At 42.1% G+C, this 13,055-nt stretch overlaps 1 protein-coding gene across 4 annotated transcripts in view; it reads left to right on the top strand.

The window, feature by feature from the left end:
* The window catches only part of efl1 (elongation factor like GTPase 1), a 91,421-nt gene that overhangs the window by 12,481 nt on the left and 65,885 nt on the right, over positions 1–13,055 (top strand). For all 4 annotated transcript variants that reach the window (XM_051379982.1, XM_051379983.1, XM_051379981.1 and 1 more), the window contains exons 9-13: positions 597–676; positions 808–944; positions 1,098–1,220; positions 2,365–2,464; positions 12,145–12,302. In XM_051379982.1, the coding sequence (XP_051235942.1) occupies positions 597–676; positions 808–944; positions 1,098–1,220; positions 2,365–2,464; positions 12,145–12,302 (598 nt within the window). The remainder of the gene's footprint in view (positions 1–596; positions 677–807; positions 945–1,097; positions 1,221–2,364; positions 2,465–12,144; positions 12,303–13,055) is intronic.

Below are 13,055 nucleotides of genomic sequence, written 5' to 3'. Positions count from 1 at the left end.
TTCAATATCAGCCTGCTACATAGTCACGTTCAAGCACACACAAACGTCCATGATTAGTTAGGAGCTAAAATCTGATGGTAAGATAGTCAGCGCAGGTCAACTGAATGGTTCAGAAACACTGCAATCGTGGCTCCAAATGGGAACTAAAGTGTAGACCACCACATTAGCTCTGGTTCTTGAACCAGTTCCATTCAGGATTCAACAACAGTCAACAATAAATAATTGTCCTATTGGGAGTAAAGCTGTCTCCTGTGTGAACTGTATGGAGCTGAAAAGGGCCGGCCTATGCTGTTATATTATATCTGCCATAATGGTGGTACTAGGAGAGCCAGATATTTTCTCAGGTAGTGTAAAAAATTTAAGAAAAACTGCTCTATATCAACCCAACTAGGAAAGTAAGTTGATATAACCGGTGCACACAGTCGTGGTTTGTTATGGATGACAACATCAGCAAAATGTCATTACACAACACCTAAAGAGATTACAGGAGGACCCTGTAATCTCTTCAGGTGTGACGTGCTCAGTCAAACTCTTGTTTGTTTCCTTATCTCTGACATTTATTCCAATGTGTCTCTTTGTTTCCTTCTCTGCTGCAGGCCAAAGGAAAGAAGCAACTGTTTGTGCAGCTCGTGCTGGATAACATTTGGAGTCTATATGATGCAGTTGTCACTAGGAGGTATGTCAAAGATACTACCCTGAAACACTGCATTGCTCTCTTAATGGAATGAATGCTCTACTGTGATGGGATGTTTAAACCTAAAGAGGAGGTGGAGTCTGTAAAAATGTCTCTTGTGTTTCTGTGACCAGAGACAAGGAGAAGGTGGAGAAGGTGGTGACATCACTCGGCGTTAAGGTGATGGCCAGAGACTCTCGTCACTCCGACCCCAAAGTCCTCCTTTCTGCCATCTGCAGCCAGTGGTTACCTGTGTCCCAGGCTGTGCTCTGTATCCTTTGTCCTGTGCCTTTATCTGTTAACAGAAAAGTCTGTGGAACAGAACCTGGTAAGCTTATATTTCCTGTTTGTTGGGCTGCCTCAGTGGAGCATAATTTTGGGGATGTTTGTTTTGTTGTCTGGTTTTCTTTAACACAGACTGTAGCGATGGTGTGTGAGAAGCTTCCCAGTCCACTGGACATGGCTGCAGAGAAGGTGGAGAAACTGATGAGTGTCGGAGCACGAAGGTTCGACTTGTTGCCCGAACAGACTCAGGAACTTAAAAAAGGTATACACACACGCACACACACACACACACACACACACACACACACACACACACACACACACACACACACACACACACACACACATACACACACACACATACCAACTGGAGCTGTAGCATTGAATTAAAGGGTCAGTTGAATATTTTTGAAGAATATTACCCTGCTTACTGGAGTTACTTTAATAACATTTTATGAAGAGTCAGAGGTTGAGGTGGGCACTGGGGGATAGTTGGCAGGCTTTCTTTCACCCTTTTTCTACACCCTTCCTCCAAAGACATTTCACAGATGAACTACATGAATTCTAATCACGAAATGTTTAAAGGAGCAATGTGTAACATATGGCACGAATTATAGTTTATGAATGTTAACAACAATGCAACATGTGAATTATTGCCCCTTAAAATAAATAATTTGTTCTTGAAAAGTCCTTGAAATTTAGTTTTTTTTTGTCTATTCAAAGAAAAACTGTCAACCGATCAAATATGTAGTGTAAATAAATTATTATATTCGATCTCTGCTTCCCTGCCCCCCCTATACTTGTTTGAAAAACCTCAAAGACAACCAATCCATATGTAAAGAAGAAAAGAAGTAACTGATGCATCTGTGCTTGGACTGAGGGCAACAGATCACTTCATACAAGTTTTTCCCATTTTACAATGTTTTGAAATATTTGCAGTAACATTTAATATTCTTTAAGGACTATATCAGTTGTGAGGGTTGTTGTATAGCTATGGATCAATTGGTTCACGATCATTTAAAAGATGTTTTAAGATAAGATAAGATAGACTTTATCGATCCCACACTGGGGAAATTTGCTTGTTCCAGCAGCTCCAGATACAACACAACATTAAATAAAAATCGAATAGATAAAGATATATTAGAGATTGAAATATAAAAATAAAGTATAATAATCTTAACCTGTGAGTTACGAGAGTAAAAAAGGAAAATCAGAAGGATATGTCCACATTAAATACGTGAGAGAGAGTGAGTGCTGTGTATCATCTAAAATCAATACCATGTTTGGATAACATATCAAATCGCCTTATGTGTGCACTGGAAGCAGCCGACCCAGTCGTGCTGGGACCTGACATGGGCCTTATCTGGCAGTGATCTCAGATGTGTTTGACTCCTCCTCTTTTCCAGCGTTCCTCCAGTGTTCGAGTGGGGAGGATGCTCCGGCCATCGTCTTTGTGTCCAAGATGTTTGCCGTGGACACCAAGGCTCTGCCTCAGAACAGACAGAGGTAACTGTGTGCGTGTGCGTGTGCGTGTGTGCGTGTGCGTGCGCGTGTACGGACAGTGTAGTCAGTAGATGGTGCTACAGTCCTGTTCCCTCTTTGTGGCTGTGTGCTTTGAGGAGAAGAGTTTGCTCACAGTTATCTTGAAATTACTCAGGAACAAGGTTATAAATTCCACCTACAGCACCACTACTGAGTCTTTGCACTTAGTGTGAAATGTAGTAGTACACACAGAACGTTATTTAAAGAGTTGTTTCGTGCAAAATTACAGAATGAACATACATTCTCACTCTACCACAGTGTTCGCTCTCCATGTAGATAGTTTTGGTTTTATGTGTTCAGGTTGTGAGGTATCTGTCTCCGAGATTCCTTCACCCCAATACAGTGGAGGTGAATTTAATTTAAACAAACAAAGCAAAAACGTTGTAAGATAAACAGTATCATGTCTCTTCTGAAATTGTGTCCTTATTACTGTGGACAATATAGTGTTATTGAAAACTGTTGATAGTGAGGTCTGTGGATTAGGACAGCAGCGTGTGATGCACATCACAACACCCATTGTTTTCATACACAGGCAGCATATTGATACTTGTCAACTCGTTGGGATGCATCACTGTCTGTCAGTTACCCAGGAAAGCATCACTTTTATCGCACGAGTGTCAATCTCCACTCTGAAATATCAAGACATATACTGGTTAATCATCCAAAACAAAGACACTATAATGAACTGTGGTCTTTTTATGTAAATGGTATAGAATAATCAGCATTATACAAAGAAAGCTGTAGATTTACCCTTATACTGATATATCTGTATCAATGTATGGTGACAGGAAATTCCAGTGAAGAAATGCCAAAGATATTTCTCAAATGGTGGGATTTTAATGCAAAAACTTAAATAAAACCTTACAGAAGAGAAAGAAACCAACAGACACAACCAAGTTCACATTGATGTTAGTTTAGTGTGAAACGTAGCAACAATACAACTGAGAAACACAGCGAAAGTGAAAAAGAAGGTGAAAACAGCCAACAAAATACCGTCAGCATCAGGAATAATATATTTTAATGGAATTTCAACAAACTGATGCTGCAAGCTACCTCTTTATATGGGCTTTTTTTTCTACCAAAAATGTTTTGCGCTCGTCGGGGGGTACGTGGCTAAAAAAAATATTTCAGAGGTGGTACGTTATTGAAAAAACTCTCAGTATACTTTTTTAATTCGTAAAAACAGTTCCAGTTCTTGAACTGTTTATTCCCATCTGGAACCAAAAAAACAGCAGGTTTTCCTTGGGAAGTGGGTGTGTCATATTCTACAGGTTGTGCATTGTGCAGCACCCTCTGTTGATGATGCATCCGATTAGTATGGTTCCACTTAAAAGTGGTGGAAACGCAGAATGGTTTGCTAGCTCGCACCAAGGTTACAAGAATCCTGGACCTAACTGGTTCAAAAACTAATTTGGTGGAAAAGGGGCCATAGGCTACTCGTGGCTACCGGGTGCCCTCAGGTACCATGTTGGAGAGCCCTACTATTACATCGTTAACCTACCAGAGAGCACTAAAAGTTACGTTTTAAAAAAATAACTTAAAATCTCACATTTGGTACGTATCTTCAAACTTATGTGGTAACTGAATTTAAGGGATCCTTATAAATTGTTTCTATATATTGTTATCCGAACTTTCAAATATTGATTTCTCAACCACAAAACTCCAGTATCAGTCTGGCTCTGCTTTCCATTGTGTTTGCTCTAGAATTGTCTACAGCACATACTACAGGGTACAAATGCAATGGCAAACTCCATTAGGGCCGAGGGTAGATTTTATTTCTAACAAGGAAGGAAAACAACGTTTGATGCACGTACTTAAGATAGCAACAGAAACTTGGCAATTACCATTGCCTAGTCTCTCAAAATCTTTTTTGGTTCTGTCTTCTTGAGTGGGACGCAGCTGTTAGACCCCTCTGATCTTTGTGTCCTTCTTGAAGGTGAACTGAGGGGTAGACCACAACCCCAGACTCCTCCACAGTAAGTAATAGATGGAGTCGGCCTGGCCTGCCTCGCTTTAGGATCGGAACACACTCTGAAACACTACCTTCGTCAGTGTCTGGCCTATTAATCTAAACCCGGTGTCATAGATTCTGTCTTCAAGCGTTTATGAAGCTGGGAGACACGGTCTGCTACTTCCTCCGATGAGATGAATAGCAAAGCTGTCCTCACACTTGAAAGGCCCGGGTGACATGTTATAGAAACGAGTGGTGTGTTGCCCTTTTCCATTGGAAACAGATGCTTATAGGAGACTGGGATTGATGTCGAGGAGCCATTAAAGTGTTGGTCCCAGTGTTGGTTTAATGGCCAGGCCTGTGGAGCGTGTGTGAGCTATTAATGGGCCAGAGAGAGCTCATTGTCTTCGTTCCGCCTCATTGTGCACTATAGAGTGATCTGCATTTGCTAAATCGTGCTGAAGCTGTAAACTACTCCACCGCAATGTAGTGAACTCCTTTGACAACCATTATGGCTGTCCTCATTCTCATAGTTCAGGTAGGCATGAATGCAACGATGGCTGTGGAATTCCTGCTGTGAAGTCCCAGTGCAGTCAGACCTTCTATAGCGGTCCTTGTCACAAGTGAAGCTGGTCTGCTACTGAAAGCACTCTGTTTGACCAGGTGGTCGTTGAGAGGATGTGAGGTGTTTTCCAGTTCCCAGAGCAGAGCTGGCCCTTCTGATCAGGTTGTATTGGAAGATGTGGTGAGAAATCTGGGAAATGTTAGCACACAGTTAATGATTTATATATTCCGTACTTCCCTAATTAAGTTAGTTTGGGTTGGAGGCTTGATGATAGCTGATTGTTGAGTCTTACTCCCAGGGTTCCAAAGCATCTGTATTTGACTTAACAATCAACTATCTTTCTTGGCTCTGATTGGTTGTTTTCGTTCAGGCCTGGTGGATTCTTGCAAATGCCATTAGGAGCATTAGGAGGAGACAGGAACCTGATTTTTTTCACAGATTATCTGTCTCATGTTCTACTGTCAGGATATAGTGAAAGTTTCAGCAAATATGTCAATTTTTTTTATAAAAGTTTCAGTTGCAGCTTCAAGGACCAGAACTATCAATCTTATAATTAAATATATAGGATATATTAGGCTTTGGATACAACTATACTTTTTAGTAGGATCAATTCATTGTTGGTTTTGTCTTTTTTGTTTTTCTTGTAATGGGATTTGATGGTATAGAAAACCTTATCCTTTAAGGACTGAAGGACTGGGAGGCCTTATCTAACCTAAAATTGCTGATTTATGAGTTTAGACAGTGCATTGTTGTTCTATTTGCCAAATCTGGGGTCAGACTGTTTTTCTCCCACAGAGGATGCATTTTTTATGAAACAAAACAAACCATGAACATCTGAACTCATTCAGAACTTTGGAAGTCTGAGTAAAAACAGTGCTGACTCTTGATCGTGTCTCCTTGATGCGCTGAAATCCAGAAATACACAATATAGAGCATATATTCCATAGTACCCTGAATTCCCTCTCCCTGCCTTTCCTTCTGTTTTCAGCTTCTTGATCTCCAGCATATCTGATGCATAATATAGAGATTCTACTTCAGCCCACTGGCTGGCATCGTCTCCACTCTCCTTCCCCCTCCTGTCACAGTACTGGATCCTAATTGCAGACTCTGCTGATGCACTCCTAGGGAAGCAGAGCGGCAAGCAGAGTAGAGGAGATATAGACAGGCTGTCAGAGCTGGGTTACAGGATGGGGAAGATAAGTAAGAGAGAGGGAGAAAAGAAAGGCATAGTATAAGGAGGAAGGAAAGGTCATCTCTGACTGTGAGCCAGGAAGGAAAAAGCCTGTCCATAATCTCGGCTAATGAGCCAGCTACCTGCAGCAGGCACACATACGCTCCGCTGACATTTCTGTGGCAGCCCAAGGCTACAGCTGCTCACAGAGGAGTGGTTCATAGACATACTGTATGCCACCATGGCCCGACAGTCGGCAGTCAACAGCTGGTTTAACTGCGTGACACCTTTAACTTAAGAATTGGCTCAAATCAGTGAAAACAGCTGGAACTCATGGTTCAAATTAAGTGACTGGTGATAAAAATCATGCGATGTTCAGCATACAGAGAGGATAATTTTGTTACTATCTACACTGAACAAAATTATAAACACAACAACATTTTTGCCCCCATTCATCATGAGCTGAACTCAAAGATCTTTCTATCTTTTCTATCTTTCTAAGACTTTCTCTATGTACACAAAAGGCCTATTTCTCTCAAATATTGTTGACAAATCTGTCAAAATCTGTGTTAGTGAGCACTTCTCCTTTGCCGAGATAATCCATCCACCTCACAGGTGTGGCATATCAAGATGCTGATCAGACAGCATGGGTATTGCACAGGTGTGCCTTAGGCTCGCCACAATAAAAGGCCACTCGAAAATGTGCAGTTTCACTGTATTGGGGGGGTCCGGGGGGGTCCGGAAACCAGTCAGTATCTGGTGTGACCACCATTTGCCTCACGCAGTGCAACACATCTCCTTCGCATAGTGTTGATCAGGTTGTTGATTGTGGCCTGTCACTGTGGAATGTTGGTCCATTCCTCTTCAATGGCTGTGCGAAGTTGCTGGATATTGGCAGGACCTGGAACACGCTGTCTTATACGCCGATCCAGAGCATCCCAAACATGCTCAATGGGTTACATGTCCGGTGAGTATGCTGGCCATGCAAGAACTGGGATGTTTTCAGCTTCCAGGAATTGTGTACAGATCCTTGCAACATGGGGCCGTACATTATCATGCTGCAACATGAGGTGATGGTCGTGGATGAATGGCACAACAATGGGCCTCAGGATCTCATCACGGTATCTCTGTGCATTCAAAATGCCATCAATAAAATGCACCTGTGTTCGTTGTCCATAACACACGCCTGCCCATACCATAACCCCACCGCCACCATGGGCCACTCGATCCACAGCGTTGACATCAGCAAACCGCTCACCCACATGACCCCATACACGCTGCCATCCGCCCTGTGCAGTGAAAACCGGGATTCATCCGTGAAGAGAACACCTCTCCAAAGTGCCAGACGCCATCGAATGTGAGCATTTGCCCACTCAAGTCGGTTACGACGACGAACTGCAGTCAGGTCGAGACCCCGATGAGGATGAGGGTGAAACTGCACATTTTTGTGTGGCCAGCCAAAGGCACACCTGTGCAATACCCATGCTGTCTGATCAGCATCTTGATATGCCACACCTGTGAGGTGGATAGATTATCTCGGCAAAGGAGAAGTGCTCACTAACACAGATTTTGACAGATATGTGAACAATATTTGAGAGAAATAGGCCTTTTGTGTACATAGAGAAAGTCTTAGATCTTTGAGTTCAGCTCATGATGAATGGGGGCAAAAACAAAGTGTTGCGTTTATAATTTTGTTCAGTGTATGAACCTGAGAAAAATCCAGAAATACCTACAAATGGTTAAATCAACTCTAACTCAATTTACAATGTGACCAAAAACTACCTCATGCACAGAGAAAAGTGAAAGTTTCAAAGGAAAGAATACTGCATACATCAATTTGTCCAAACCTGAAAACCTTACACACTACAAGTTCAATTGTTTTGCTTATTTAAAACTGTAGTAAACAGGAACGCTACAGTAAAGATTTTGTGATTTCATGCCATCAGCTAAAGCCTCAATAATTGCACTCTTCACTTTTTGGGCTCTATCTTGCACTCAGCGCAATTGACTTTGTACACTGGCGCTTGTATAATTCCTATTTTGCACTCGATGCACATTGGAATTTTCCCTCCACCGATGCACGTCCTTAAATTAGGGAATGAACTTGCGCTCCGGGGGGTGGTTCGGCGAAAAGAGGAGGCGTGTTCCGGCTCCCCCTCCAGCATGTCAAACCGGGTTTGCTGCAGGAACGGGTGGTCCTCCGGCGTGTAGTGGGTCTGGATCCTCTGCACCTTGGTGTTTGCGCTGCTCCCTCCTCAGCTGGCCCTTGCGCACTGCTCGGCCCGTGCGCACTGCTCCCGAGGCCAGGGTCTTCTTCCTGGAAGCTGCGTTACATTGTTTTGATTTATTGTATGGCTGTGTTTCATTTATTTCATTTATTAACTTCTCGGTCTTTTACGGCCCTGACGAGAACGTCGGTCTCCTCGGCTGTGAACCGCTCCTGGCGTGCGCCTGGCAAATCCGCCGTTATAATAGCAATCCGCCATGGAACAAGCGCGCCTGCTTTTAAAGGGAATGTGAGATGGAGCTCTGATTGGTTTATTGCACGTTACGCCCAAACCACACCTATGACTAATGTAGCTACTTCAGACCAACCCATTTTAGATTTGCGCCGGGCGCAAGAGTCATTTATCCCGCCGGCATAATAGCAACAGCGCCGAGATCCGCCCACAAATCTACTTGCGTTTAGCGTTTGATACTTTGATACTGCGTTTCAGATCGGCAAGATAGGGCCCATTCTGTTTTTTAAATCAATTAAAATAAATCAATTTAATTAATTAATTTAGTGTCCTACTATTACTAGCCCTCTCCAAACCAATCCACAGTTCACAAAGTATTGATCTGTGGGAGGTAGGAAATAAGTGTGGGTTTAAAAAATTAGTAGTGGGTAACATCTTTTAGATGGCTGAAATAGAAGGGTGGCAGCAATGACGTGGATATAGAGAGGCAGTGAATTTGAACTCTATGCAGAATATTATCACCATATCCTTCTAACCTGCTGGACAGTCCAGTCTTCGCAAATTCAGTAAGATCTCCCTCTAAAAGAGCATTTCCATCATGGTGGAGAGCTTTATAAATTTAGCTTTCAAGTTTCTCAACATGCAGCGTAAATGTCAGCAAGAATATCATCTCAGTCACTGCTCAGTTACATTTTCATGTACTCGAGCCAGAATGGCAGACATCTACAATCAAAATCCTTTAGTGTAAAAAGCGATGAAGTGCGTTTTGCAGACAGCTTTAATATCAATATATTGTTTAATTTTCCAGCACACTTTTTCCTCCCGTTTCACGACGTTAAAAGGTCTGTTAGTGGTTGCGATCGTCCGGCTCCAGTGTTTGGAAGCCATTACTTCATAACCGCAGTGGGTGAGGCCAGAAGCCAAGTCCTGGCATTCCTGTTATTACCAATGAGCGACTGATTTGACCTCTTGAGGAAAAAAGCAGCAACTTAGCTGTGGTCTGATGGGAAGCTTGAAGCCTAGTGCGTACCTCACAGCTGTGTGTTTATTTAGATGTTCGAGCAGTTCCAGGCTCAAATAAATAAATTGATAACCTTCACTTAAACATCTGTCTGCTTTTGGTTTGTTTGCCTTTCTGGTTTCGGAGGAAATAATGTGAGAGAAGTGAGCTGACTCGTGCAGTTTGCAGCTGTAAGTTAGTTAGAAGTTATTTGTTCTTAAGGCCAGGCCATCAGCCAGTGGGGTTTGCTCTTTTGTGGTTTCCTGTTGGAATCCTGAATTCAGGCTGTGGCCCCATTTATATCCAATTTATGCAAAAGAGAGGTGCAATCAGTCTCAGTGAGTCGCCAGGGCTGCTGCTGCTGTCAGGGGCAAATTATGGGCTGTTTTAAGTGGTTTGTCATCATGGAGCTGAACTCTGTGTTGGATGCCGTCACTCAGGCCTATTGTGAGCAGCTGTGTTGCTACAGTCATTGTGGTCTTTTTGAAGAGGGTACACACACGCACACAGACTGCTAACAGTCCTACCACAATGCCCGCGCACACACAGACAGCACTGCATTCACAAAAACACACAGGTCATGTAGCAAAACTAATGTGAGGATAATTGTGTTCTGTTTTTACAGTTCGCCCCTGAGGCACCTATCTGGCTGAACTGAAAGTTTTCCACTAACTGAGGCTCACAGTCCATGTATTAGACATGGTTTCTAGATATTACAGTACGTTAGGACTGTAATAGTGTGCGGACAGTTGTCAAAAAAATCATGTGTTTTGAGTAGCATTTATCACAAAGTGAGCTGAACGTAGACAGGCGGTCTGACTCATCTGGCTCAAAGGTTATATATACAAAATATGAAAGGTTATACAAAATAAAACTCACCAAAATTGTCTTTGTTAGTCAAAATAAATCCTTAATTCAGAGTTAGATTTGAAAACATTCATGAAAATGGCTGCAATGGCCACAGTGTAAGCTAATGTATAATAATAATCTTTGGGGCCACTGCACCCATCAAAGTCCATCCAATAAAGGTTGTTGTTTTTGCCACTGACAGACCACATTCTTATTCTAAGTGTCTGATAACATCATGGACAGGATCCCTACAGAGACAGACCTTTAGTTTATCCAGAAACAGCCAGAATATCACAATCGCTCAACACCAGACTCCATCGACAAAATAGTTCATTTAATCTTCCATATCATTGTAACATCGTAACTTTGTTCAAAGTAGACATATACAAAATAAAACTCACCAAAACAGTCTTTGTTAGTCTTTCCACCATTCCAACAATCAACATCGCTGGGCTGCGATAGCAACACAGGCACAGGGAGTGTGACACAATGACCCCACTATGTCTTTACATAGAGAATAGTTGTTTACTGCTATATTAATGTTCTAAATCACATATATTAGGGGTGCACCGATTGGGAAATTGTGGGCTAATACCAATGTTTATTTTGGCGTTCGATTGGTGGTCTATTTGCCCTTTTGTGCCAGGGAAACAAATAAATATACAATATACAACTTTTAGCCAACCCCAAATTGATGTAACATAGCAGTTGGCCAGTGATAACGGTGAATGCCATCTTATTTGCCACTATCAGTAAGAAGGCGAATATTGGCCAATACCAATGATATTAGTGTATATACGTATAACCTTTAAATAAACCAAAACTTTATGACCTACACAGACAGCTGCGTTTTTTCCAGAGGTTTAGTTGGTAGTTTGTTTTCATGTTTTGTTCTGGTCTTCAGAGCAGGTCTGAACTGCAGCATACTTTAAAGTGAGCCAGCTTTGTGATACAGGACAGCCAAGATTTAGCACAACTTTAGCTGGCTAAGCCTGACATAAGAACAGCGTGAAAAAAACTGAGCATCCTGATAGAGTTGCTCAAGTTGGACTTGCTGGATTGTATTTCATCTTCACACTGGTACCTGGGCTGACACACATTAATAGCAATATTTCTAATAATATAATCATTACAACCACAGGCTTTTCCACAATCTGGGTCCATATCTGATCAGCATTGCCTAGTTTGACATTTTGATCTGAGTTTGGTGCGTTGAGCTGTATACCCTGCTTTATGGTCTATTTTAATCTAAATGGGACCATCATTTACTAAATGAACGTCATGTTGTATGGTAGAAGACTGAAACTAGAGACTGAGACCATAAACTCATAAATCAGTCAGAAGTAGGCTCATTTTGCCCTTACATTTAATACAACCAGTTTTTTTTTTGCAGCCCATGGAGCTGCGCCCTGCTGTCCGTTAGAAACAATGCAGGTTTAAAGTACCTCTTCATTGGCCTCACTTGTCAGACCTGGAAACTTTGTCCACTAATTATATACTGTCAATGTTTCCAACTCTTCCTATGGTTGCAGCTGACAGCTTGCTTGTCACAACCCATCTCTGACCTCAAGGAAACAGCTGTTATCTGGAAGTATGATGGCATTCTGACCTGTGTGTGTGCGCGTGTGTGTGCGTGTGTGTGTGTTTAGGCCGTTGACTCAGGATGAGATTGCCCAGCGCAGGGAGCTGGCTAGACAGAGACATGCTGACAGGATGACAGCTGATCAGACAGCAACAGAGAGCCAAAGAGACCTCACTCACTCAGGGAATACGTCACAAGATGTCCAACCTGCAGGACTCAGCACAGGTACGCTCAATTCTACACTTTTCATCTCTTTTTATTTCTTTAAACACACAGCAGTTTGCCAAAAGACTAGTACCATGGATGGAGTTGGGAAATAAGTGACAGTTTGTGGTGTTTTTTTAAATCATTAAATCTGACTGGGAGCTGTGGAGAAAAGGTGGCGATGCAAGCATCATTATAGCATGGTTTTACTGATTACTGCCATTTTAATCAGTTTAACCTGTTAAAACCCACCTGCCTGCCAAAAACAGAGTTAGGGGTAGGCCTAAACAGGGTAAGGATTTGTGGTTAGGATTATACAAGTGTGGTTGGGTTAGGGGTAGTGTTAGGATCATATAGGTATGTTTGGGTTAGAGACTAGGGGTTATGGTTATACAGGTGTGGTTGGGTTAGGAGTTAAGATTAAGGTGGGTCTTAAGAGGTTTTTCATTAATCACTAATAATTATGTGGGTGTAAAGAATAGGCAAGTAGACGCTGCCTGGCTCAAGGGAAGGAAAAAGAGGGAAGAACAACACACAACCTTTAAACTAAAGATTTATTTAGCAAAATATAAGTTAAACAATGACAATATAAAGTTTGTTAATGAGTAACATCAGTAGTGTTTTGTGTGTTTGAGTGAGTGGACAGTGTAATGAGCAAAGAACATTTAACCCAAACAAAAAAATATAGGGAGAGAGACAGCAAACTGACAGAATCCACCAGCTTATATAGCTGAGGAGCAACAGATGCTAATCAGTGATGCACTTCCTGTTTTA

This window comes from Dicentrarchus labrax, unplaced genomic scaffold (assembly GCF_905237075.1).
Source record: "Dicentrarchus labrax unplaced genomic scaffold, dlabrax2021, whole genome shotgun sequence".
In the NCBI taxonomy this organism is placed as follows: Eukaryota; Metazoa; Chordata; class Actinopteri; family Moronidae; genus Dicentrarchus; species Dicentrarchus labrax.
Note: the sequence above shows the minus strand (reverse complement) of the source record. Positions and strands in the feature narration are given on the sequence as shown.